The sequence below is a fragment of the Pleuronectes platessa genome, chromosome 7 (genome assembly GCF_947347685.1).
Source record: "Pleuronectes platessa chromosome 7, fPlePla1.1, whole genome shotgun sequence".
Taxonomy (NCBI): domain Eukaryota; kingdom Metazoa; phylum Chordata; class Actinopteri; order Pleuronectiformes; family Pleuronectidae; genus Pleuronectes; species Pleuronectes platessa.
The window spans coordinates 6328855-6356346 of NC_070632.1; the positions used below are offsets into that span (position 1 = coordinate 6328855).

The window sequence follows — 27492 nt, forward strand, 5'->3', positions numbered from 1 at the left end:
TGACTCCACGTCTACAGATGAATTCCTCACTACATGATAAACCGTTTAGGATTAAATAATGGCAGTGACCCTGGTAGTCTTCAGGCCTGGTGTAACCACAATACACAACCTATGCACCCGATCACTCAACCCAAAAACCAACCATCCACCTGAAGAAATCAGATCTGTTCCACCCTCTGTGGACATGAGGCTGTTGTGGGTTCTCTGGTTCACAGACTCACACTATTTTGGCAGAAATGCTGATGAAGGGCCAGGATGGAAAGTATCAGTAGCCTGGATGTGGAAAAGGAGCCATGTAGCTTTGAGCTGAAGCTCCATGATGCCTTTACAACGGAGGATGCAGGGACAGGGTCAGGGGAGGGCGGGTCCTGCTCAGTACCTGGTTCGATCAGCGAGGAGGAGTATCGGGTCTCCGTGTCCGAGGTGCTGGTGAGGTAACAGGCTTGTTTATAGAGACTACTCTAATATCCCCACCTGATATTTCAATTTTTTATTATATTTCAATGTCTTTGTTTGACAGGGTGTTCAATCACTCATACATACCAGTCCTCTAAATAATCCTGACTATTTTCATCAGTCTCTGTCTAACGAAAGTTCTTCAAACAGGCTCCTGGCTCCGCCCCTTTATCAGTATTCATGCCCAAATTTGATCAGTTTGAGGAAAAATCTGTTTTTAGCTTTCTGGTGTAATTCTGCTGATAAACAAACATACAAATAGATAAAAAGTGAAAACAAAAGACCAAAACCTTTTATTCAAGAAAGAATCATAAAATCACAATACATAAAAATTAATTATCCATGTAATAACCACATTAATATCATGTTTAAGACACGAGATGAGTCACGTGGTGTTACAACAGCCTCAATGACTCATCACCAAGACGTCCTACATTGTTCAGAGGGTAACAGCAAAAAGAAAAATCTACAATAAACAACTTTAACAACAGGACAGCAAAATGGACAAAAGAAGGAAAACCCAACACACCAACCCAGAAAGGGTCGTAGGATCTGAGAATCTTCCTTCAACGTAAAGCAACGTCAGAAATAAACTCAACAGAAATAAAGCTCTGGAAACTGGACGACTGGACCCATCAGAAAAGAAAAAGAAAGACACAACACAACAAATCTCTTGCTCTAAAGGTCATGCTGTACAAACCGCTGCTGGTGCAACCGGGGACGGAGAGATAGATACTTCCTGTTCCCTCTCACATACTTTCATTAACCAATCGCAGTGCACCTGAGGAGAAAAGAAAACAGGAAACCATGAGTAGAAAGGAAATGTACGGTGTTTTCCTCTTTATTTAAAACTGTGGTCTTTTGTACTCTGAAGTCATCCATCTTGGTTCTGTTTGTGACAGTGGCTCTGACCTGATGCTTCACACCAGGTCTTCCTGCTCCTCTGTGACTTCTGTCTGTGCTGCAGCAGCGTCGTTCTCATACTCAGGACAGTTGTCTAACTGATGGGGGAGAGATGAGACAATATTAAGCCTCACTGGACTTTATTCATGAAACCTGCATAAAATCACAGTTCATTCAAAATAGTTTGACTGTAGTTGCGCCCCCTGTCCATTAGTTTGTTTGTTCATCAGCAGGATTACACAAAAACTGATAAACTGATTTCTTAACATGTTTTCAAGCACCATCTTGTTTTTTTTAAACCAGAAGTAACCATATTTGGAGGAAAGGGGATGGAGCCTGACTCAGGGCCCAAGGACACTGCTCACCCACCTAAACCAGTGACCTGCACCCAGTACTAGCTGTCAATCACACGGTATCCATGCCCCAATGCCTGCGGTGGTTTATGGTCTATTTGACTCTAAATGGATCATTCACTTCACTTTCTAGACCCAGAGTCTACGTCCATTTTGATATACGATCAATGGAAAGAACCTTTTACATTTTGGGGGCAGATTCAAACAAAGTAGCTAATCTAAGAAATATTTCATCACTTTCGATAACATAGTGAGATGAAAACACTGATATGGAGTCATTCTTTTGGCCTCAATGTCTCTCACCTCCATCATCTCCACAGCTTCATTCACTTCTGATTTCAAGCTCAAAGTTTTCTTCATCCTGGATCGAAAATAACAACAAACACAACATTTGACGAAATGAACTTCATAACAATGAAACTAGTGTTTGAATACATTTGAAGAAGACAGTAAAAGAGCAGAGGGTGAAGTGATTGATTTGTATTGTTTTACCTCGACCACAGAGTCCAGACAAGCACTGGAACCAGCACGACCACCAGAGTCAGCCTGATGATATTCAGGATTATCACTGACTTCCCTAGACAACAGACAGGAGTCAATAGCAGTGTGGTTAGACTGATGACTCAGTTTGCCAGGTGATGCTGTTGGTCAGTCAGTATTGTTCATGTGCAATATGATGGGCTTGATATGCAGCTGTGACACATCTGGAAATCCTGAGTATTGATGGTTTAAGGTTCTGGTGCAATAAAAAGGAGGGGGGTTGTAGGCTGTTAAAGTCAGAGTGCTAAAATCATCTGCTCCAACAGTTAGATGTAAGGTGGTGTAACTACGTCCTTGTGTGTTCTGGGCCTCGCACTGATAATTTCCACAAAGTTCAGCTGTGATATAAGTGATGGTGAAAGCTTTATGGATGTTTTAACAGACGCTGGGTGGACTCCTCTTTGTACTGCTGATGATCTGATTGTGAATATTTATGGGGCAGAAGTCAAATGACCCAAATCTTCACATTTAAAATGTAGAGGACAGAGATTGGGACATATGGAGCTGCCCTCCATGATCTCACCAGAAGGACTCGCTGACACAGTAGGAACCTTTGAAGCATCTGAAGAATAGTCTATATTAACACATAGGATGAGAATACAATTAAAACATTCTCTGTATTATTTGTTAAAAGTTAACATTTAAATTATTTCCACATTATTGTAGCTTCATGAGAAGGAGTAAACTCACCCAATGTAGGAGAAGGGAAACTATGTCCTTCTATAGCACAGTGATAGCTGTCTTCAGCATCAATGTGTTGGAGGTGAAAGTATTTTTTTCGTCCAACAGGTTTATTGTTATTGTACCAAACATAGGAAAGATGATCAGGGAGCTGACACCTGCTGTGACACGTCAGCTCTATCCAGGTAGAATATGGATTGGCTGTTGATCTCCTGACATGTACCTGGAGCTGAGGGTCTGTGAACAAACATGACATTTTATTTCAACATACACCCTAACATTTCAAACTGACTCTAATGAAAATGTTACCTGTGACAGACAGAGTGACTCTAGAATCAGTAGAATAACCCCCTCCAGGTTGGGATGTTCTGAACCTGAACTCGTACACAGTTGAGTCGCTCTCTGTCAGGTTAGAGATTCTCAGAGTGCACTTGTTGTTTCCACAGAGATTCTCCGCACGACCTGCATACTCTGGAACAGTGCTTAGATTAACGTAAATCCCTTTACTCTCTTGAATGAACCAGGAAGTTTCCCAAACTGTAGTTTCATAGTAATGGAACCTGGATAGGTATGTGTAGGTACAGTTAATGTCCACTGTTGTTCCTCTGAAGGCACAGATCTCAGTAGAAGTGCAACTCACACTCCAGTCATCCGGACTCTTTACCACTGTAACACAGAGCACATCAGAGAATCAGAAGATAAACGTATACATTTATAAAACTAACCCCATTTATTTTCTCTGGTGATCACCAGTTGGCAGGTTTTAATTTTAACAAAAAACACAGGGAATTGCCCTATAGACTCAAGTGTGAGGGAGAAACACACTGTTGGAGGTGAGGAACATGAGGGACCTTGTATAAGTTGCTCTTATAATGGAGCAAACTGAACAATATGGAGGAAATTATCTGTGTCTTGTATGCAGAGTCGACCAAAGATGGACGACACGTCTCCACTTCCTCCCACTCTCCAGAAATTTTGCCAAAATATCCTGGATACCAACCCTAACCATCTTTCACATTTGGAACCACAGTCTGCACATTAGTGATCAAGAGATGGAGCCACAGTATCATGGTCCCGCCCATACATGAGCTCGACCAAATCCTGAGTCAGCCTCAATAAAATGTTCATATCATCAAATAACTAATTAAAACCAAACTTATGAGAAACATGAACAATAGAGTGTGATAAGAACGACCTAAAATGACACAAACCATCTTCAGAAAAATGTATTTGACTTTTTAGATAGGTCCGTGTCCTTCCCACTAAAGGAGGAGACAGGATGTCTGTTCTATACTGCAACCAGCCACCAGGGGGCGATCAAGATGATTTGGCTTCACTTCTGGGAAACAGTAATATCGTCCATTTTTATTTACAGAAGCAGAATACCAGTACTAGTACTACACTAGTTTGTCAGTACTGAGAGTCGTATCCCATGAGCTCAATGTGCCCATGCAGAAAAAAGTATTTAAAGACACATGAAGTTATGGTACAATGCATTATCTCAAATACTCCTGTGTTATTGAAATACTGTAGATTAAACTCACCGATTGATGGAGAGCAGAAATCCTCGAGTCCTTCAACAGCACAGGAAACTCTGTATGGACGTCGAACAATATCAAAATAAGAGGCTCCTCCAATCACCTTCCGTTGATTCTTGTACCAGACGTAGTTCAGATGATCAGGAAGACGACAACTGCTCTGACACCTGAGCTCTGCTTTCATGTAACGAGGATGGTAATAATAGTTATCCTGCACTGATGTGTTCACCTCCACATGCAAATCTGTGTGTGAGAATAAGGAATTCATTAGTCCAAACTGACAACACACAAATGCATATAAAAGTGCACAGACACACTCAAGTGAACCAAACAAGATGTAGGAAGATGAATGAATTTTCAGATGTAAATGTTACCTGTGACCGACAGAGTGACTCCAGCTGAACCAGTTAAACTCCCAGTAGGTTGGTTTGTTGTGAACCTGAACTTGTACACAGCTGAGTCGCTCTCTGTCAGGTTATTGATTCTCAGAGTGCACTTGTTGTTTTCACAGAGATTCTCCACACGACCTGAATACTCCGGATCAGTCCTTAGATCAACGTAAATCCCATTACTCTCTTGAATGAACCAGAAGGTTTCCTGAACTGTAGTATCAAGGTTATTAACTGTGGATGGGTATGTGTAGGTACAGTTAATGTCCACTGTTGATCCTCTGAGGGCACAGATCTCTGTAGAAGTGTAACTCACATCCCAGCCATTCTCACACTGTACCACTGAAACACAGAGAATCAGATTCATAAAGACACAAGAGAAAACTTAGTTTACCTTTTACTTTCTGTAGAAAGGAAACACATTTCCATGAGCAGCATTCCATAGCATTTCAACTAATGACTCCACACACTCATTACTATTCCTGCATCGAGAGGAGAGGAACTCAGTAATGCTGAGAATAATGATGAGAATAATAATAATAATAATAATAATAATAATAATAATAATAATAATTACATGTTTCAGACTGTCATATTTTGAGCTCTAGACGATAGAAACGTCTAAACAAAGATACAGAATAATACTGATGATAATTCCTTCATTTATTTTCTTTCTGCATCACTCTACAGGTGGTGATCTGAAAATTAATGAATGGTTCATTTATATTTTTTCTTTCTCTCTCAAACTCACTTTAGGCGAACCAGAAGTGTGAGTGTAAAATGGAGTGACAACATGAATGTAGAGGTACAGTACCTGTCACAGTGAGAAGAAGGACAACAAATCCACTGGCTGCTGCAGTTACACTCATAGTAGCTGCTGCTCTCGTCTGTGACTTCAAACAATAAAAACATCCACTGATAAATAATGTGCACAAGATGAAACTCAGTCGAATCACAGACACGTCTTCCTACAACACAGAAGATTCGGAGAATAAAGACAGATTCTGGAAGAAAAAGATACATTACAACTGTTAAAACACCCACCCCCCCCCCTCCCCTTCCTTCCTCTTTCCACTTACATGCATGCTGAGCCGGATGGTGATAGATTAAACCTTAGAAAGAAGTAACATGTTGTTTGTACAAACTGTTAAATTATTTATTTACAGAAAGTGAGACATTACTTAAGTGGCTGTTTCCACCAAATCTAAATCATCCTCAGCTAAAGCTGTAAGCAGCGTTGAACAGGTCTGCCCCTCCCCCCCCCCCCCCCCCTCGATCCAGCCAGTTGACGCAACGGTTTACTTCTCTCAAGCGTCCGACACTGCACGATTGAGAAAGATGCTTTTTCCGGTGTGGAATGTACAGCTGTGTACCTGCTTCCTGTGTCCACTCTGTGGCACTGGAGAACACACCCTGCACGCACTATGCTGCTGTATATCAAGAGTAGAACACGCCATCAACATTCCTTGTAAACCGAAGGGTAGTTAACACAAGGGTTACTTCCAGTGACCAGGTCGCACAATGACTGTGACTGAATATGAGTGATTTAAAAAAAATTTAACTTGAAGATGCACCAGTGTGAGAAGAACTACCACGAATGACAGGCACCATGAGAGGCCGGGTTTATGACCAATACTGCAGCCAGCCACCAGGAGGTGACAAATATCATTTGGCTTCACTTTGGGGGTAGCTGTCATGTTTTCGTCTTTATATTCAGAATCGAACGTGAAGTTGAGGGAAGATTAGATGTTGCAAATTTGAGTTAAAATAAATTCCTGTTTCATGGTGAAACATCAAAGTTTGACATGTCGGCTATGGAAACGTGACTGTATAACATGAAGCTTTTTTGTGTTCCTGGATGAGCAGGTGTCACTTCTGCAACAGTCTCCTGTTAAATCTTAAAAATGTACCGACTGTACTTTAATCGTCCAGAAACATTATTAGCAATAAACTTGTGGACCTAGTTTTTACGTCCGGTGCTTCATGATTCTCAGCTGACGACCTCAATAGTCCTTTAAATGTTATTATGTCACAATGCTTACAGTGTGTCCTGTGGAAGAGAAATATGTGATCATTGCTCCTCACGTCCCTCAGGAGCTTTAAAACCCTGCAGCACCTTTGATTTCCTTAAACACCACACCCCCTATGATGTAATGAGTGAAATTATCTTTGAGGGTTTATATCATTAGCTAGAGTTAAAATCAAAGTAAGAGGATGTCACGCTCCACCAACACCTGCTGGATCTGCAGCGGTGCAGTCAAGCTCCGGCCGTTTGATCCATTTTCACGGTGAAAGCCCGACCAGAGCTCCCTGTGGTGCACCAGGATCTTTATAGGAAACATGAGCAGCTTCTACTACCGAACACATCAGCGCTGATTTGAAGAGAAACTGTGAAGAAAGTAATCTGCAGCGTCCCATCCTTCCTTGTTTCTACTCTGAGGATCCACGGCCAACATCTCTGCCGGCGGCGCTGGGGTCGGAACCATTCGAAGACAGAATCGACTGTAGTCAATGAATAAATATGAGACAGCAGGTCGGAGTATGTGTCAGGTGCGAGTGGAGTGAGGAAAAGCTGCTTGGCAGTCCCCATCTTTTCTCTTTATCTAGAGATGCATTCAATTTAAGTTTGGGAACCAGCTTTAGCCACAAACAACATAACAACTTTATTATTTTGCAGTACATATAAGCCATCTTTCTGTCATTTCAATTAGTTGTTATTTATTATTTTTTGCACAACGAGAGCAAGCGGAGACGTGTTGTTTATCTGTATTTGCAGTGTTTGTTTTATCTTCCACTCTTCAAGCGATGCAGATGTTTGTCTTATTTACCTTTCGATAAACATAAAACAAGCCGGCACGGGCCAAACTGCTTCAAGGTCACATTACCATTCATTCACCGGTTTGGTTTACCAGTGCAGCTCCTTCAGGTGATTTAATCTGAGGGCAAACTGCTCGGATGGCGTGCAGTGAGATAATGGAAAAGTCAGTGTGGTCAGTGTGAACATATGAAGAAACCCATGAAACAACTGGAAACACATGTTTCCCTATTCCCTCGGGGGGGGAGGCCTACAGCAAGTGGTACTTACATGCAATCCTGTCTAATGGCATAAATCTGGCTGTGTGAGGGAATGAGATCCCTCATGCAAATCTACAGCACGGCCGACTGCAGACTCAAGAGCTTCACTAATCAATTAGAGTTAATATGTTCATTATAATGGAACCCACAGAGGGCAAATGGATTGGACTGGTGAGTCAACTATGGCAGCATTGGAGGCTTTTCATTATGTCACACATCGGGCCGAGTCAGGCGCTCAGTATATCAGCAGCCACCTTGTAAATGGAGCGTGTAATAGCTTGTCTTGCACAATAAGACTTTGTGTGATAAGAAGCAAACGGCAGCTGCATGTGCGAACCTGACTTCCAGCCTGGCAGCAGTCAGGGGCCAGGGTGCCACATGAGCTCCCGCCACATCATCACCATCATTCTTTGGACAATAAATCTTTCACCTGTGTCATGGCAGAGAACACAAAGGGGGAGCATGGAGGACGGAGTTGTTTGTGACAAAAATACACACAAGCAAAATTATAACTGCCTCTCCGAAAGCACAAGATTCAAAACAAATCATCATCTCCACTTCATAATTTGCTCGCTCATCCAATTCACCGGAGGTAGAAAATTGCTTTTCTCACAAGATGCTGTACATGAGCTCCCCACTGGAGTCTCATCCGTCTCTCGCTTTGCTTGGATCATCCATTCATAAAATCATTTCTATGACTCGGCAGCGATAAATTAGTCATGACGCACTCTATCTCCATGTCCACACCTCATTAGTGTGAGTGTGATGGCTGCGAAATGAGTCCACACATGTGGAACTGGATTATTTAGACACATTACCCTACTCTAGAGTGCCACCTACAGGCTGTGGTGAGAAAATGACTCCCCAGAAGAGGCATCCATTCAATGCAGTTGAAAGGGAGATGAGAAAATCCCAGTTATAAATAAAAAAAACACTTAATTCATGAACTGTGAGTTGTTTAAATGGGATCAAAATGACTTCTTGTGCAAATATATAAATAAGCCGAACGGTTTTTTTTGTACTAAACTTGAAACAACCAGGTTATAGCTAGCGACATATCAATATCCACTGAATCTTGAGCTAAGAGGCCGTGAAATAGATGAAGGACCTGGATGTGAAAGTAAGAGCGTTCACACTGAATCACAGGTGTCAGGACGGCTCTAAATCTGGAGCCGTCGTAGGTGATGAAAGTTCTTTAAAGTAGGTCTGCCCTACATTTGAGTTGTGGTTTGTTTACCCAGACTCTGACAAAAGATCAAGAACCACCCATAAAGTTCTACACTCTCTCTGCTGCAGAGCAAGTCCTGCATGAGAATGAGTTCTTCAGTTTTCCTCAGCACAAAACCCCTTCATCGTTATGAGACTATAGGAGAAAAGAGCACGTCCATAGATGGGGGAACTGGAAACCGTGAGCACACAGATGCACAATGATACAGTGAAAAAACTGTGGCTCTGAATGGAAGAACCATCCACATGCATATAGCCACATCAGCAGCCACTGGCACATCCCTGAACCCATAGCGTGATCCCTGAGGCCCTGGAGGACCAGTAACACAGTGGCACAGATGACTCCCCAACACACTCCGAGACGCAGAGTGGAACCAGAGTCTTCCAGTGTGAGGTCAGTCCTTTCCGAGGCCTTGAACCAGTGCGATGTAGCCACACTGGCAGAGCAGACTCTTTCTTCCCAGTCTGCTCTGGTTCGTCTCTTCTCGGGTGGAAATGGCTCCCGGAGGTTCTTCAGAAGTGGAATCTTTGCTCATCTTCACAGGCTGGCTGCAGTTTTTCTATTGATGGTGCTGGAACAGCTGCAGCTCTCACAAGACAAACCTGAGGATACAAATCTCCATAAAGCTCTTATAAGCTGATAATTCCATTTTTAAACAGCAGTTATTCAGCATTTCTGCAGATTTCAAAACCAAATAACAGTTATTCTTGATTTCTTACCTCTACTCAGGCAGAAAACAAACACTATTCAAATGATCATCACTCACCGTCCTCCATCTGGCTCTGAGATCTCAGCTGGACCGCCACTTGCACGCATCTGTTCACACACAACCTGAAGATGAGACGGTTGGAGCTCAGGGGCCCTCATCATCTCCACCACACATATGGAACATACATGTGGTTTCAGTCCGTGCATTGAGGATGCATGACAGTGGTGGGGCCTGGGAGAGTGGTTTCACACCTGCTGCACTGCTGCACGGTGGAGCAGACACATGTTTATGGTGCAGTACGAGTCTGTTTCTCCTGTAGATCACACCCACTTGTTGTAAAACAGAGTCCACGCTCATCTGGGCCGTTTACTACACCATATGTGTCCAGATGGGACATGAGAGGGAAGAATCTGCTACAGGACGCTGAGAGGCCAAGAGGTGTAATAATACCTTCTATAGAAGCAGCTGATTAAATATGAGTTTACTGTTTTATGACGGAATAACTTGTGCTGAAATGTTATTCATCCAATTTCACTGAATTCATACGAGGAGCTATACTGCCCTCATCTGAGCATTACTGGTACTACAGCTCAACTCAATGTTAACGTTACTGTCAATATTGACACTTTAGAAAACAGATTTTTGCCATTTAACTCCTAATTTTACGTCGTCATAATACACATTTTATAATAATAACAACTGGTTGTTATAGTTTGATTTTGTAAATTTTTTGGGGATGTCACATGACTTCACTCCTCCGTTGACTGAATTTAATTTAATTCCATTCCTTTATCAATTTATTTAATCTGTAAAAAAATCACGAGACAATTAAACCTTGAAAGAAAGGAGGAAATTAATAAAGAAATAAAGAAATAAAGAAATAAAGAAAGAATGAGAGAAGGAAGTAAAGAAAGAAAGAAAGAGACAGAGAGCAAGAAAGAAAGAGAGAAAGAAGTGAAAGAGAGAAATAGGGGAGGAAAGTTAAAAAAAGAAAAATGAATGATAAATATTAGAACCCTGACGTGGGGCACTTCCGTGTTGCTGTTGCTGTGGTTACGTACGATGACTCGCTGGAAGCCCCGCCCCTCCCACATCGACTCTTAACACATGTAAAGTTCACGTGAAGAAGAAGAAGAAGAAGAATCAGCAGCAGCAGCAGCAGAAGAAGAAGAAGAAGAAGAAACTCCATGAATCCTCTCTGTTCACTCTCTGGTACGTCACTCACTTTACTCTCAACCTGCAGCCATCATTCCTCCAGCCTCTTCCACCTGGCTGTGTGTTACTGTGTGTTACTTTGTGTTACTTTGTGTTACTTTATGTTACTGCTGTTGTTGTTTGGACTTTTGGGGAAGTGCCTCTGCTGCTAACGTCAAGTAATTCATCTGTCACAGGAAGTTTCACAGTAAAAGAAAGTGCGTCTATTGTCGAGGAAGTGGAAGTTTCTACCTTGTTGCACGTGCTGTGGCGAACCGGAGCCTTATCTGACCAGTGTTTACTTAATGGTTTCCTCCTGGACGTGTTGTTTACATGTTGGATTGTGTTATTTACGTGTCAGGTGTAACGTGGTGTGTGAAGTTCTTCCTCCTCCTGTCGCTGCAGATCAATGAGGGTTGTTGTCATTTGTGAGCACTCTGCAGGAAACGGGGCAGATTTTGAATTTGACAGCTCGGGTGCCTTCAGCTTCGTGTGTGCGTGTGCGTGTGCGTGTGTGTGCGTGTGTGTGTGTCATATCAGACTTTTGTATGGATTGTGTTGTGTTTCTATATATCAGTTAGAGAATGAGAGGACACGGGGAAGAGCAACGGCGTTGACACAAACCTGTCATTTGTCAAACCAATTTTTATCTGGTCATACTTTTAGAGTTTTGTTTGTAAATGATAAGTGCGATATGATAAGAGTGAGTTTTCACAGCTTGATGTTCCTCAGTGCTTTGCCGTACTTGTATTCGACTGCAGACAGCACAGACAGCAAACCAGTGTCTCTTACAGATATTTAAGATAAAGCACATTATGTCTATAGACAGTTGAAATTGTTGTTGTTGTTGTTGTTGCTCCATGTTTAAAGTGACTTATAGGCAAGAGCGATCTCTTTAAAGCTGTTGTGTCACCACGTCTGACACTGTGTGTTCAGGTAGAGTCTGTTGTGTCATTTGTGTTTTGCTGTTAGAATGAAATGACTATTAAGAACAATACGTTTATTAATAATGTAAATGGCTTTAAATAGAATTTAACTTTGAATTTAGTAACAACTGCGGCTACAGTAGTTGTCTGTGGTTAAACGCTGATGAACAGACGAGGTGAGACAGAAAGATCCAGCATTTGACCACAGACCATAGAGTAATGGAAAATATCTTTGTCTTTGAGTCACAGTTTAGTAAAGTTAGGCCAAGTGTGTGAGTGAATCTATAGGCACAGACAGTGTTTATCCATAGATGCACAGATCTGTATAGAAGGTAGTCTTCGTTTAACCAAGTGTTATTCTTGTCTGTTATCTTTTTGATCTAATGTGAAGTCGCTGAGACGTCTCAACACCAAGTTTTAACAAAGGAGCCATAAACATGCCTGTGGCTTCTGGCCAGTGAAGGAATCTATAGAGACGAGACAATACGTGACTTGTGTGTGTCTGAGGTTAAAAACACGACTCTGTGTCCATATAATAATAGTTCCTTCTTTTATTTCCTCCTCGCCTTTACTAAACTCTCGTCCGTTGCACTCTGTGGGTTGCAGACTTTTCCTCGTGAAGTTTGTCATCCTTGAACGATGTTGCACAATGTTCAGGCTCAAACGTCCAAGCAGGACATCCTCATAATGGGTCAATATCACATAAAGGTCGCATGACTTTGTTAAAGGAAATATGTGATGTTGACATCCAGATTCTTAAATAGAAATATTTAGTTTTTAACAAAAGAGTTTGTCTATAAAATACAAGGAAAAACATAAAACACAACACATTAAAAGCAACACAGGAACACACAGGAATTCATATTGTAAATTAGTTTTATCTTATTAAAGAGATAGAGCTTTATAGGATGGGAGAAAGTAAAACTGAATTACTTCACTGAGCTCTAAGAGCAAGAAAGAAATATAGATTCCACTTTGAGACGGTCTGATACTCTGAGTTTGTGTGTATGAGGTCTCTGCCTTTTTACCTGCATACACAATTGTCCCTTTCCCCCCCCGTCCTGTCTCACATATCTACATTTGCGTGGGTAAACATGAACACTGTCAGATGCTCTTGTTCATGAATCGACTGAGCTCAGCTTCTGGAAGGCAAGTCTTCCAAACCAGTGCACAAAACCACTGCAGCCCCCATGAAACCCACCGAGTGAGTGACATCAGTCAATATTTCCGAGCAGACAGGACCCTCGTCTTACCACAACTTTCTTTCCAAATTAAGTTGACTTTTTACTTGTCAGACGACATCAGTCTCAGCAAGGGGCGGTCACGTGTAGTGAAGGAGAAGAGCAGCGGTTGCTTTAGGTGAAAAGCATAAAGAAGACCATGTTTAATATTCATACATCGATATTTAAAATGTTACTTTTGGAAGTTAATGATCACATTTTCTTATATCTGTTAAGGTGTTTGTGTTTTTGAATTCTTAATGTTCTGCTGCTTTATATTTTATTTTATTTCTATCGATCCTTTTTGAACTTTTACAATAACATGTTTTTGATTCATTACATTCATTTCCAAGTCAAAGTGAACTTAAAGTTCCAGTGTGTGAGATTAAGGTGAAAGGGATCTATTGGCAAAAGTTGAATAAATAATAATCCTAGTCATGTTTTCACTAGTTTGTTTCATCTTAATTGTCTGAATTGTTGTTTTCTTTACTCTAGAATGGTTCCTTTATATTTTAAATACTTTATATTTACATCGGGAGCGGGTCCTCTCTACGGAGGCCGCCATGTTTTTTACAGTAGCCCAGACTGGACAAACTAAACATCTTATGAGTTTTTATGACGACTGAAGGCCACAACAGGTTATCTCTCATGTTTGGAAGGGGGGTTGAGGTGAGGGGTATTCAGCTGCAATATGCAACTTCACCACTAGGTCACTAAATACTACTCACTGAACCTTTTAATAGTCATCAAGAACAGCAGAACAAAATTCTGTTGCAGCTCCATGTGCAGCTCTCGTAAGCAGACATGAGACAGTAAACGTTAACCTTGACATTGAGCTGTAGTAAAAAGATGATATTTCTATGGAGAATACATTAAACAGACAAGAGGCTGCACTTATTTATACTGAAGATTCTGCTCCCGTCTATCTCCTAGGTTTCATCGACTAATTAAAGAGGTGGTTGCTAAGGGATGATGATCTGGGACATTGTTGAAAGCCTCTGATGTTCAGCAGCCTGAAGCGCCACTTCTCCGGGATCTCTCTGTGTTTTTTTGTTTTTTTTCCCCACACCCCTGTCTGCACCTGGCTCATGTGAAGTGACACGACAAACGCTTTTGCATCAAGGCGAGCACCATGGCGGCTTTTACTGTTCCCAGTACCACCGCCAGCACCAAGACCACCGCCGCAGCCAGGACAGCAAGCCGGCAAAGGCAAGGAGGCGGCGGGGAGAATAGAGACGCGGGACAAAACAGCTTTCATGAGAAGACCCACGAGTTCTTCCAGATGTGTGACGTCGAGAACAAGGGCTTCATCACCCGGCGCGACATGCAGGTGAGGCTGCTGACACGAGGATGAGGGAGGTCGTCTTAAAAAGGAGAACTTGTTGTTTTTATGTTTGTATAAAGTACATATAAAGTTATACTCCACTGGAGAGTCATAACAACACAGTAGAGGATACAAAATAAATAACTTTAATAACTTTTGGAGACACCTCATTTCCTTAGTCAAGTTATGTTTCACCCCTTTTTCTTTTTTGATTAGGAATAATTAATGGATTTTGGTGAAAAACAAATCAGGCTTATTAAAGGAACTGACATTTGAGTTTGTGAAATTTTACGCAGCCTGATTGAAGAGTCGTATTCTAGTTAATAAAATATCAGTGTGGATTTTATCATCTGTAGTAGCAGACGATTCTATCCACATTTTTTCTAATTTACAGAGATATGATCAAATTTGTCCAGTGGGGGAATAAAGAGCGGACACACTCATTAATGATTCTGAACAAGACATGAATAGAAAATTTGAACCTTTATTCACAAGCGGCATAAAAGACACTGAGACACAGGGAGCGAAGCGTTGTCATGCCTCTCGTCCACTCACGTTATTGTGCAGATTCACTTGTGCTGCTGATATTCATCCCTGACGTAGATAATCCTTTGATGAAGCACTTGTGGGCTCTCGCTGCAGGAGCGTAAATACATAGAGGAGAGGTTTTGATCCGGTTTTTATGATAATGGATTCTGAAATTAGATGGGGAGCAGGACGGCGGCCCGTTCAGCCAAATTGTACTAAAGAGTACACACTGTATTTAGAAGGTTTAATACTTGATCGCCGTATTAACAACGTTGATTGAAATTTGTAGGGTTAGGGGATAGGGTTCTAAGCCCAGAATAGGACTCAGAAGAGCGTATAGCTCCACTAAGGCCCAGCAGATTGTACACACTGGTAGACTTCCCTAAATATGCCTGTTTTTTCTTTTTATCAAGATTCAGGAATCATTTCCCTTGGACACGTCAAAAAAACTATGTTAAAGAAATCAAAAATTCCCGGATCGTGCTGCAGACAATAAGAAGGTTCTTCTGTGACCCGTTCTGAGATTTAATTTTCATGCTTACTGATGTTTGATATTCGGTTCCGGTGGGACTCAAACCGACAAACTTAGAACCATCTCTTTAGTGCTGATGGTAGAAGTCCAGCGACCTGCACCAGGTTTCATGGTAATGCCTCCAGGCGTTTTTGTGCAGTGCTAATAAACTGTATGGATAAGACATTAGTGTCCGTCAGGCAACAATCAGCAGGTACCTGCAAGATAAAGTGCATAAGAAAAGCCATCTGCTTTCCATTTATTTAAAACCTACAGCGTGGACCTGCAGTGCTGGACCTAGAGAGTTTTATTCTGGAGTCTTGTTCTTATAACACTAACGTTAAAAAGGTAGTTAGCTGGGTTGGACGGGTCTTTTAAAACCATCAGGCTTTTCTTTTGTAGTCTGGCCTCATTCACCACCTTCAGTGATTTGACGCGTCTCCTTGTTCAATCATGTCTCCTCCTCTGCACACATTTCCAAAGCAAACAGGCACTCGATGGTTATTTATTTGACACCTTCGACAAATGAGCCACACACTGCTTACTCTTTTCAACACAGTGTTTTCAGTGACAATATTTCCGTGGGATTTTCACAGCGTAAAGTTCGTTTCACACTGTGACCACTAACGGACGAGCTTTACAGCTGTTTGCTGACATGAGGGATATGGTCGGCCCTGATAACACATTTTTTACAAGACACAGTCTAAGGTCTCGCACTGATGCTATTCTTTCCCCGGGTTGCACGGGAGGCATCGGTCAACATTGGCACCAGAGTCAACACAGTGTAAAAAACCCGAGCTGGTTACAGAGGTGTGGCCCTGTTGGCTTTACTCGTAAATCGTCCAGCAGTGACTGTCGGAGTCGGAAGGTTTTTTCTTTCTTTGGGAGGGTCACACATCGGATTAACTGCTTACTAAAGAAACAGCTGTCACTCCTGTCTCTAGTGTTATCTCTGTCCATCCGCTTCAAACACCGTCGCTAAACCAACTTCCAACTTACTGTGGAACTGTTGGTAATTAGAGACTGTGTACACTGGGATGATCCCAGGAAGGTGCCAATACTTTAAAGTGTCTGAATGCTGAAGAGAATGTTTGTGTATTTCACATTTTACGTTTAAAATAAGAATTAGAAAAATCTTATTTCACACAGAAGAACGTCAGGTTACTTCATCTGTACTCAAACACATTTTCTGGGTTATTTACTGGGAGTTGGATTGTTTTTGTGTAACCTAGCTGCTGCTTTAGCATTTAGGTCGCCAACACAAAGCATGTACATTATAATAAACTATTTTATCGTTTAAGTTAATGCCAACACATATTTCTGTAAACTACCCGACTGGGTTTGTGTTACACCGAGCGTTTAAGGCTGTTGAAATAAATCTCACATCCTGTGTTATTAGAGCTAATTAAGTCTCATGGAGACTGGGAGGGCTTGAAACTATAGGAGACCATCACCGCACCACATGATCCCCTCTGCACAAATGACTGTCCTCTGGAGGGTCAAGTAGCAGTTGTTATAGCTACAGTACAGTTAATGTTCTTGAGGCTCTGTCTTTGCCAACAGCAGCTGTGTTTTTTGTGTCTTGCTGAACAGAGGCTGAACGGCGAGCTCCCTCTCAGCGCAGAGGAGCTGGAGAACGTGTTCGATTCCCTCGATTCCGACGGCAACGGATTCCTAACCCTCGATGAGTTCTCCTCTGGTTTTAGTACGTTTTATAGTCTGTTTCTTCTCCTAACAATCCCTCTGGGGTCCACTCTGAGGCCGGTCTGCTGTTTTGATTGTACTCCTGGGCTTTTATTCTTTTATTCTTTTCTTTTACAGGCCAGTTTTTATTTGGCCAGAAGGTTTCTGTAGAGGAAGACATGGGGGACCATAACCCCGGTAAGAGTTCGCCAGAGGTCCTGTACCAGACGCAGTGGGAGGAGAGCCTGACGGGAGGAGACGACGGTGAGGAGGAGAAACACTTCTGCATGCTAATGGAGAGCCTCGGAGCCAACAGTGTTTTTGAAGAGTGAGTACTGTGTGTGTGTGTGTGTGTGTGTGTGTGTGTGTGTGTGTGTGTGTGTGTGTGTGTGTGTGTGTGTGTGTGTGTGTGTGTGTGTGTGTGTGTGTGTGTGTGTGTGTGTGTGTGTGTGTGTGTGTGTGTGTGTGTGTGTGTCACATATCTTTGCACACTTTGTCAACATTTCCTTTGAGCCCACACTATATATTTAGGCTTCTCGGCCTGAGACCGTAATCAGCTGTGCAAACTCTACAGGAGTTGAAAGTTTTCCACTCTCAAACAAAGCTCCTGTGCTGCCACTGTGAGCAAAGTGTTCAGATCTCCACATCCTTTTTCACACCGTTTGAAACTGAATTCATTTTAAATCTGAAGTAGATTGCCTCCAGAAAAAAATTCACTCTTATAAAAACATGTCTAACATCTCTGTATTGGTATTTCATACATTAAAAAAGCCATCAGTATGTGGAGTGGACGTCTGTTTAGGCAGTGAGACAGATGCACTGACAGGATCTTATGAAACACATGACTAGACTCACCTTTAACAAACAACTCAATAAAAGTAAACAGCAGTGGAGGTGGATGCCAGATTTAAACATCCTATTGGCTTCCGCCCACCTGGTCTGAGCTGGAGATGACATCTTAGATCAGATCACATTGTGCAGTGTTAACTGAGAGGGACTGGGACCAGACTTCAGGACTTTGTCTGTTTGACTTTCCTTCACTAGTTCACAGCCACATCACATTGTTTCATGTGTCAACATGATTACATCATTAATGTGTTTCCTGGCATCGCATGTTTTCTTAATCATGTATGTTTTGTTCAATACAAGAATAGAACTGACTCTCATATTAATAGAGAATAAAGAATAAATAAAACTCTTCATTGATTGGATCATTGAACAAATTCCTTTTGCATTATTGATTAATTTAAAGCTATAAAAAAACATTGTGAACATGTAACTCAATGCTTTCAAAAAATATAGGAGTAGAAAGTAGTGATTTATGTTTTGTAGTGAAAGTAAAAAGCGCCTGAAGATAAATCTATTTAAGTAAAGTACAGATAGATGATAATAAAAGTAACTAAGTAAATGTACTTTGTTACATCCCACCACTGAAAATGAATCCTCCCCAAAAGTGAACCTTAGTGTCTCGATCGCCCCCTAGTGGCTAGCTGCGGTAGAGGTCATAAATCCTGACTCCTCCATGTAATTGGATGGGACATGGAACAAACTAAAAAGTACATTCAAGTAAATTTTTCTCAATCATGGTTTTTGTAATATTAGGTACTTGTTAGCACACATGTTCATTCAAGTTTCTGATAAGTTTGGTTTTATTTAGTGATTTGACTCATGATCGGTCGTGCTTGCATTTGCTGTATGGCAGCGTTCGTATCAGGAATAGTTTACATCATTTCTCGGTAGCGTACCAGTGCCCGATTTTTTTTTTCCTGTAATAATAATGAATGGATTTCTGAAGGCAAAAAACACAATGTCCTCATAAATACACAATAATCTGGTCGCTGAGCTGCTTCAATGTTTGTTGCTCTACTAGAATTTCCACCCATCTCCTTACAGTTTGATTTCTATTCCAATTCCAAAAGGGATAATGAGTTCCTCGTGAAATCATGTGGCAAAACACTTCAAATGTTATTTTAAGAAATCAACATGCTGCTCTTTATTACATCTGCTCCGTCCTTCTGTCCCGTGCAGTCCTGCTGAGGTGCGTGGTCTGTGGGCTCAGCTGCGTCGGGACGAACCGCATCTCTTATCCAATTTTGAGGACTTCTTATCCAGAGTGACGTCCCAGATCAGAGAGGCCAACCAGGACAAGAAGGAGATGGAGAGCGCTCTCGAAAGGTCGGACCAGGACATCTTTGTGTATTTGATTATCTGAAGATGTGGAGGTTTAAGGTCAAGGTTCATAATAGGATGCATTTTTCTGTCTAGAATAGGTGTTAATCATTTAAAGAAGCTCTGATTGTATTTTGTCTTTCAACTGGCCGTTAGGTAACATACCTGTATTTCATTCTCACAGAAAAGCAGCGACACATGACGATGAGATAAGACGCCTCTACGAGGAAATGGAGCAGCAAATCAAAAATGAAAAAGACAGGATCGTGCTGCAGGTACACATCGATCAGAAACATCAAACAAGTCCGTCTCTATGTTGTCAACTCTGTCAAATACTGTCAATCTCCTTCCTTCTCACCCTTTTACTTAATTCATGTCCCCCCCCACCCCTCTGCTATCTATGGTCTGAAGGACTATGAGCGGTTTCTGTCTCTGAGTCAAGACCTGGAGCTGCAGCTGTCCGGTAAAGAGAAAGAGCTGGAGCATCTCTTCCAGAAACAGAGAGGGGTGAGTGAGATCCATCAAAAAAGTGATTCTCCCCCTAGAGTGCACTGCTGTCTTCACAGATGATGAGAAAGACTTTACTCGAGGTTTCACGTGAGGAAGTTCAACTGTCAGAGCAGCTGAACACACGAGAAACAAGACGTGTTTCGAACACCATGCTGAAAAAAAACACTAAAGCTGGCATCACATGGACGTCACAGTTAAATTCTCAGGACTCGCAACATTTTCCGCTTTCATGCTAACATGCGATGCTAGCTATCGAAGCGATGCTAAAAATAAATTCACGATAAATATTACGAGCAATATGTCGTCACCCCAACCACAGGGATTAGTATGTACACCAATAGCTATACAGATAAATATAATATAAATAAAAATACAAATAACATTTTTAACACGTTAAAGCACTTTAATTAGTCCAAAACTAAAATATCATGAAGATTTGAAGTATTTTGTGATACCGAAGGTTGTTTTTACTGCAGCAGCCAACTTCCTTTTATAAGTGAAAACTTCCTAATTTAATAAAGATGATAATTGAATATTTCTGTCCATCTGCTGTGAAAGACTTCTCTAATAGCAGCTTTCACATTTAACACTCAGTTATATGTCATTGGTGTAAGTCCAGTATAATCCATGCTTCCTCAGTGAGTTTCCTCTCCAGTAACCACAGCTTGTGTTGACAAGTACTGAGAGAAGTTAATGGTTTCTGGCTCACACCTCCAGTCACAGACTCGCAGCCTTTCCAGGATCATTAGTGAACCGGGATTAATTCTGGTCACACCGACGAGGACTTTTCCTGAGCACCACTGAATAACGGCTGTTAACTGAGTTTCCTGTTTGTGGGGAACATCATTGTCCCTTCAGTGGAATTCAAGTTACAACAGCAGTTTGTTGAGACACACTCAGATATTGTATCTTAACATCATGTGGATTTTGCTTTTTCGTCCTCTCACTAAAGTCGTTGCACATTTAACAGTCATGCATTTGTAGAAGTCAGAGTAACACTTTCATCTTTCCCCACACAGGGACTTTGAATATAATGTATAATATGTGACAAATAATCATTAAAATATCCAAAAAACGACTCAACCTATGTTATATATTGTGTTTACTTGTGTACTTAACAAACTTGGTATTTTCCTTGTGGTCTGAGTTTGATCAGAAAGGCAACATCTCTGTTTATCTAGAAATATTTAGTAATCTAAGCTGAGATCTCCTCACTTCTCTTGTTCCCTTGTCTTGACCCTGGATCTGACTCCAGCTGGAGCGTCAGTGTAAAGACCTCCACAGCGAGCAACACGTGACCAAAGTGGAGAACGTGAAGCTGAAGCAGACAAACGACGAGTTGGCGCGGGAGCTGGATCAAACCAGCCAGGAGCTGAGCCTGGCCCAGGAGCAGCTGGGGTTCCTGCAGGAGCAGTCCACACGGCTCCATGAGGAGAAGGAGATGTGAGTCATCCTGAAGCTAATCTTAACAACTCACATGTCTTTAGTTATTCCCTGATTCTTCTGCATCAGTGCGTTTAGGTTTACTGGTCAGGACACATCACAAGTTGTTGCTGGGAACAAATTAATAGGGTAATATGATGTGTGGCCTGTAATTATAGTATTGACTGACTTTCACATATTTGGATGTTTCTTATGTCATCACGCTGTAAAGCTTCTGGGAACATGAGGGAAGTAGATATAATGGTAACCAAATTATTTTTGTTTACCTCATTCTTCTGATTCCTCTCAGGTTTATAAATCTCATGCCTCCACTGCTATGATCTTTAAGAGCGGAGATGAGAAAGGGCTGTGTCCTATTAACTGTCCTATTAACAGATTTTTATTAATAATTTGGTGCAGGTCATATTTTTGATAAAATACAGTTTCTTTTCATTTATACAGCTTTTGTGTTAAAATATTCTTTGTTATTGAATACAGGGAAATCTACAGACTGACCGAGGGACTTCAGAGAGAGAGATCGAGTCTCCTCAAACAACTGGACCTGATGAGGTATGAGAGGAAACACAGAGGAGCTGTGCAGAGAGAATAACAGCTGGATTTGAGTGTCAACACTTTATGCTGTGAATTATTTCAAGCAAACTACATAATTTAGTTTGGTTAGTGAAAAAACTGTGAGTTCATTTGAGTAACATTATTTTGTATCTGTCTCTTTGCTTTTGTCACATATATTACTTGTAAATTATTTATGGTCAGAGAACGGTTACTAAGTTTACATTTTTATTAAGAGAGAAGCCTCGTAGGGCATTTTCAGCTCCTTCTCATAAATGTTCTGCTTAAAAACTATTTCTATAGTATCTCCTGCCTGTGAACAGCTCGTTCTTCAGGCGCCTGATCCACTGACTTGTCACGATTAGCCACGTAAAGATGTTGGTGCAGAGCTGTTTGTATCACAGTCATTATAGCTGGTGAATTATTCATCAGTAAACATCATCTCTAACAAGGCGAGGTATTCAAATTGTTAAAGACTAAGGTCAGTTGCACAACACTAAAACGTGTTCGGTAAGACTGAAGGTTTTCTCTTTAACGAATCCAGGGAAATGAACAAACATTTACGAGATGAAAGGGACATTTGCTATCAGGTACGTGTTGTTTATTAAAGCATTATTCATTCTCTGACTGAACCCTGAATCTGGTTCCACTGCATGATTCAAAACTTCATGTTCCATTTCTGCAGAATCCAAAGAATCACAACACGTCACCAGGTTATAAGCAGAGGCCGTCAATCGGTGCTGTCAAACAAATGAACACAAACATCTTCAATAGGTAAAACATCGAGGAATGATTTAATAATCGAATTCCTCTCTTGGTAAGACGGTTTCAAATGGAACATCATCACTTGACTTTGTTTCTCTTCCTCCTGTGGGTTGAATGTAACTTTCTATGAGCAGCAGGGATGAGGAGGAGCTGACGTCCAGCTCTGTGAGGCCGAATCTAACCAATGGCTCCTCTCAGCCGGCCTGCCCAGCGGAGAAGAGGGGTCACCTCCGGAGGATCATCTCCATTGAGGAGGACCACCTCCCACACTTGCTCCTGAGTGACTGTCAAGCACCACCTCCTCTTCAGGAGTGTAATGAAGGAGAGGAGGTCTTCGACAACGAGGAGAACATTGACTTGGTGATGAGCGATATTCATCCGCGTGCGTCTCCTGCCCAGCAGCAGCAGCAGCAGCAGCAGCAGCAGCCGGGAAATATGGATGAAAGAGATACTCCCACTTCTCCAAGGGGTCAGCCTGTTGGCAAAGAGACCAGTTTAAATGTAAGGCTGTGGACAGGGATTGATAAACTGCAGGGAAGTGTCACTTAATGTAGAATAATGTTTGATATAATTGTTTTTATTCTGTGATCATTACTTGAGCTTATCATTACTCTGTTATAAGACGTGTTAAAAAGCTCCTGGAGCCTCCTTCCACTCTCTGTTCCCATCACACCTCTCTCTCCTCAGGAGGAAGGCGGCCTCTCGCCTCCTGACCGCCTCTTCAAGGTCGTCCTGGTGGGGAACTCGAGCGTGGGAAAGACCTCCCTCCTTCAGCGGTTTTGTGGCAACTGCTTCAACCCGGGCACCTGTGCCACTGTGGGTACGTGTCTCACGGTGCAAACAGACAGAGGACGTCATCTGTTGGTTCCTGTGAGCGAAGGCGTGAAACAGCCTGTGGCTCCTGAGGTCAACCTCCGACTCTGCATGTGTTTGCTGACAAAGCACTTTGATACCACATACCCACTGGTTTTAACACTGAGACGACAAGATGAATAAAATCCCCCCAAAAAATGACATCAATGCTTTTTATAGTATATATGAATATATTGTATAAACATTATTTAACTACTTAGTTTCAAATAAAATGCAGCCTTTGTAGAAGCTGATAAAAAGAGGTGAGATTCCCTCAAGGACTTTTGAAAAATTAATTCAAAAAGAAGGAGCCTTGAGTTTTGATCCTGCAGCTTTCATTATAAATATAACTTTTACCACTTTTACTTTTTCAGTTACTTCCACTCATCCATTCATGTTTTATTCAATCATGAACATTTTCACATTTGATCTTTGTATAGCTGTATATTTTTCTACAGTCATCTGTGGCATATGTATTTATTTATATATTATATGTATGTATAATAATAGTTTTTCTTGTCTGAATGTGCAGGTATAGACTACAGTGTAAAGACAATAGCAGTGGACAACAGCAAGGTGGCGCTGCAGGTGTGGGATACAGCAGGACAGGAGAGGTGAGGACAAGTTTCCTTGTTTCTGAGAAAACTTAAAAACATTCAACATTAATATTACACAATGTTTTTGAGTGCATCTCGTTTAGCAAATAAAAAATACATGCAGGACTGAGGTGGTTTTCAGGGATTGCTGATGTAACAACGAAAACAAACACCTCTTCCTCTTCTACCTTCTTCCTCTTCATCCTCCTCCTGCAGGTTTCGAAGCATCACCAAACAGTTCTTCCGAAAGGCTGACGGCGTGGTTGTGATGTATGACATCACAGCAGAGCTGAGCTTCACTGCTGTCAGACACTGGCTGACGAGCGTAAAGGTAACTGGATGAGATTAAACCCGTGTGACGAACATCTTTAACATTTCATACCCCGAGAAGAAAAGTTCCAGTTTTATTCATGTTCAGTTTTTTTTTCGTACTGGCTACAATAGACTTAAATCCACTTTCTAAGAAATGTTGTGTTCAAAGTGTAATAATGTAGAAATTATTAAATCATATATAGACCAGTGTCTGTTCCCTTCTGATTGGTTTTCCATATTGGAGCAGAGAACATGGGGGGGGGGCCCTCAGAGGCTCTTTAACCACAGTTAAAGAGGATTTTTCCTTTGGTCTGTGTTCTTCCCTTTTATAGGAAGGAGCTGGCGACGACATTCCCATCCTGCTACTGGGAAACAAAACAGACAAGGAGATTGAGAGACAAGTTCAGAAAGGCCTGGGTGAAAGACTGGCCAAGGTCTGTGTCTGTTTACTACCAATTACATCCACAAGTGCTGTTTCTATAACTTGTGATAATGTGAGTTTTATGTGCACATGAATCTGGAGTATTGAATCTCTTGATAGTTCTTTATTATTTATCCTCTGGTCTCTGTTGTGCTAATTAGTTTCTATGGAGATTGGAAAGTACCTTGTAAGCCCAGATGTTCTATTAGTAGAGGATTTAGTTTTTTGAAAGGCCTCCACTCTTCTGTAGTAATGACCATCATCATCATCATCATCATCATCATCCTTTTTGCAGGACGGCCAAATGGCCTTCTATGAGTGCAGCGCCTGCTCCGGACACAATGTGATGGAGTCCATGGTTCATTTAGCCAGGTGAGCATGTGGCTGTGATCGACGTCATGCAACAAGAAAAACAAAGAAATCCAATGTCCCCGTCCTCCCCTCTGTGTGTGAGACATGGCACTGGCAATGTTTGGCAATGAGCTTCATGTCTTTGCTGTAGAAAACTGAATCAGTGACATTAATTCTACATTATTGATAAATATCCCAGTTATCCACTGTCACTGATTCTGTCTATAATAACCATGTTGATTCCAGTTAAGTTAGACTGGATATGATTGCTCTGCTATATTTACAACATGACAACATATCAGCAGGGGGCGATGCAACTAGCATTTTTTCTTTAAAGTGGGAGAAAACAAACCCTGCAGCGTTTATGCAGACCTGATGCAGCAGTAGCGTCTAGATTAAGTCTAATGGACTCAGGATATTATTGTGTTTCCTGCTTTAGCTGCTTCACAAAATGTATATCTCCCTGTTTTCCTCAGAATTCTGAAGGAACAAGAAGACAGAGAGAAGGTGAAGACGGTGGAGTTGCACGGCAGCCAATCAGCGAAGAGCAGATCCTGCTGCTAACAGTTAAACACACACATAAACACACAGACACACACAGACACACACAGCAGCACTACCCTTTACTAACACACGTCAGTAAGGAAGCTTTATGTCTAAGTGGTTTTCACCTGCTCCTCAGCCTCATAACAAAAACACAAAAATATCTACTGTCACAGATGTTATTGTACTGGTACAATATTCTTCTACATTTGATTTATCAAACTAATTTAGTTAAAAGTAATTTAAAATGTATTTTCCATGACGATGTAGTAAAGTAATACTATTAAATCAATGTTAGAAATGTTTAAATGTTCCCTGTGAGGGTTTGATATCAAAATAACTGAACAAACTTTTTCCACACACTATCAACACTTTCTCAGTTTTTATGATTGAACAAAAATGTTCCGTCACTATGACTGAAACTCTCACATATTTATGAAATTCCCTCTATCTGAGAATTCTGGCATTTTACTGTGTGTAATAATGTATCATCCAGTGTTATGTGTTCATTTTTGGCTGTTTTGCTTTGTCACTTTGTGTTCACATGCAGAACATGACATGAAAACAGTCATTGTAACTTATCTTAATCAATGTTTGTGATACTTCAGAATAATGTGTCTCAGTTTCTGACAAATTACGAAATGATCAAACCGCTCAGAACAGAAGTAATGTACCGAAGACAGATTATTGCCAAGTTTAAATGAGAAGTCCCGGGATCAAATGTAGTATTTCTTTCTTTGCTGTTATATATAATATGTGTTCATGTTTGTACAATAGCTTTTAAAGAGTTGTGCTCAGTTGTGTTGAGCTTTTTAAACAGTTGGGGAAACAACGCAGATATTTTCCCTCTCACGGACCAAATGAAGTTTGATTGCACAAATTATTTATTCTGTATGTGGTGACGTTGTCAGTGTGTCACAGCTGCACAGGGTTCGGGTTTGACTCTTTAAAATATTCACTAATAGTGCTCCACTACTGTCAGTATCGTGTACATCAATTTATATACAAAAATGTAAATAGCACAAAAATAAACAAATGTGTCCATATTTTATGTGGAAAAAAATAAAAAAATCTTGTTTACAAATCATTTATTTTTGATACAGTGACTTGAGTTTGAACATTGCTGTTTATTCAGTATTTTTATTTGACATGACAATATGTGAAACAACATATTCAATAGAGGAAATACACCTGGATTCAACATGCCAATTTATTAGAATCTGTCTGATTTATTTAATTATGTGAGAGTCTGCTTTTCCTCAATAGGTGCTCTCTCAATTATACAATTATTCTGAATAGATAAGACGACTTGCCTTGTTTGAAAGCATAAATAACATGTTATCACTGTATTGCTTGTAGTTATGCGGCGTCCCGGCAGCTCTCGGCTCGACTCTGCACTTACAGCTGATTCTTAAAAGCTTTATTTCCAAAAGTGTTTCGAACTTATCGACTGTATTTCCTCCTCTTTGTGTTCACGCAGCACTTTGGTGACAGAGGCTGTTTCTGAACACGACGATTCGATTAAATAAAATCCCCTCCGTGGGTACCTTGGCAATGACGTTAGTTCAGTAAGAGCATAGGTGAAATGGAAAGACCTTCTTCTTGATCTTCTTCTTCCTCTTCGTGCCGTCTGTAAACTCCACATCATGGAACCCGGCACAGGAACAGTGTCTCCAGTTTTCATCATTATTACACTCGCTGCTCTTTGAAGGTCGGAGCTCGT

The 27492-nt window shown here is 41.2% G+C and overlaps 2 protein-coding genes across 4 annotated transcripts; one reads left to right on the forward strand and one right to left on the reverse strand.

The window, feature by feature from the left end:
- Nucleotides 1–726: 726 nt before the first annotated feature.
- LOC128444600 (uncharacterized) lies at nt 727–6117 on the reverse strand. Of its 3 annotated transcripts, none has more exons than XM_053427151.1 (11): nt 5940–6117; nt 5675–5753; nt 4846–5202; nt 4478–4714; nt 3243–3599; nt 2943–3170; nt 2776–2826; nt 2205–2289; nt 2016–2073; nt 1369–1457; nt 727–1237 (listed from the first exon to the last, which is right to left on the reverse strand). In XM_053427151.1, the coding sequence occupies exons 1-10, from the start codon at nt 5943–5945 to the stop codon at nt 1377–1379; spliced, it is 1539 nt and encodes a 512-aa protein (XP_053283126.1). In that variant the 5' UTR covers nt 5946–6117; the 3' UTR covers nt 727–1237; nt 1369–1376. The 3 variants fall into 3 exon arrangements, with proteins under 3 accessions (XP_053283126.1, XP_053283125.1, XP_053283127.1); XM_053427150.1 differs by having other exon boundaries at nt 5675–5828; XM_053427152.1 differs by lacking the exons at nt 5675–5753; nt 5940–6117 and adding an exon at nt 5255–5357 and having other exon boundaries at nt 4846–5018.
- Nucleotides 6118–10974: 4857 nt separating this feature from the next.
- Nucleotides 10975–26856, forward strand: cracr2aa (calcium release activated channel regulator 2Aa). Its single transcript, XM_053427153.1, has 18 exons — nt 10975–11084; nt 14146–14542; nt 17169–17280; nt 17397–17586; nt 19287–19433; nt 19612–19702; nt 19839–19934; nt 21193–21380; nt 21858–21929; nt 22474–22519; nt 22615–22703; nt 22829–23195; nt 23382–23514; nt 24079–24160; nt 24359–24473; nt 24787–24888; nt 25171–25247; nt 25703–26856. The coding sequence occupies exons 2-18, from the start codon at nt 14345–14347 to the stop codon at nt 25788–25790; spliced, it is 2193 nt and encodes a 730-aa protein (XP_053283128.1). The 5' UTR covers nt 10975–11084; nt 14146–14344; the 3' UTR covers nt 25791–26856.
- Nucleotides 26857–27492: the final 636 nt, after the last annotated feature.

Coding starts and splice junctions, on each gene's coding strand:
- cracr2aa (XM_053427153.1), top strand. CDS start 14,345: ATGGCGGCTTTTACTGTTCCCAGTACCACCGCCAGCACCAAGACCACC. Junction 19,935..21,192: donor TCTTCCAGAAACAGAGAGGG/GTGAGTGAGATC, acceptor ATCTGACTCCAG/CTGGAGCGTCAGTGTAAAGA. Junction 22,520..22,614: donor AAAGGGACATTTGCTATCAG/GTACGTGTTGTT, acceptor CCATTTCTGCAG/AATCCAAAGAATCACAACAC.
- LOC128444600 (XM_053427150.1), bottom strand. Junction 2,290..2,775: donor TGTGTCAGCGAGTCCTTCTG/GTGAGATCATGG, acceptor TCTGTTGTCTAG/GGAAGTCAGTGATAATCCTG. Junction 2,074..2,204: donor GTCTGGACTCTGTGGTCGAG/GTAAAACAATAC, acceptor TTTTCGATCCAG/GATGAAGAAAACTTTGAGCT.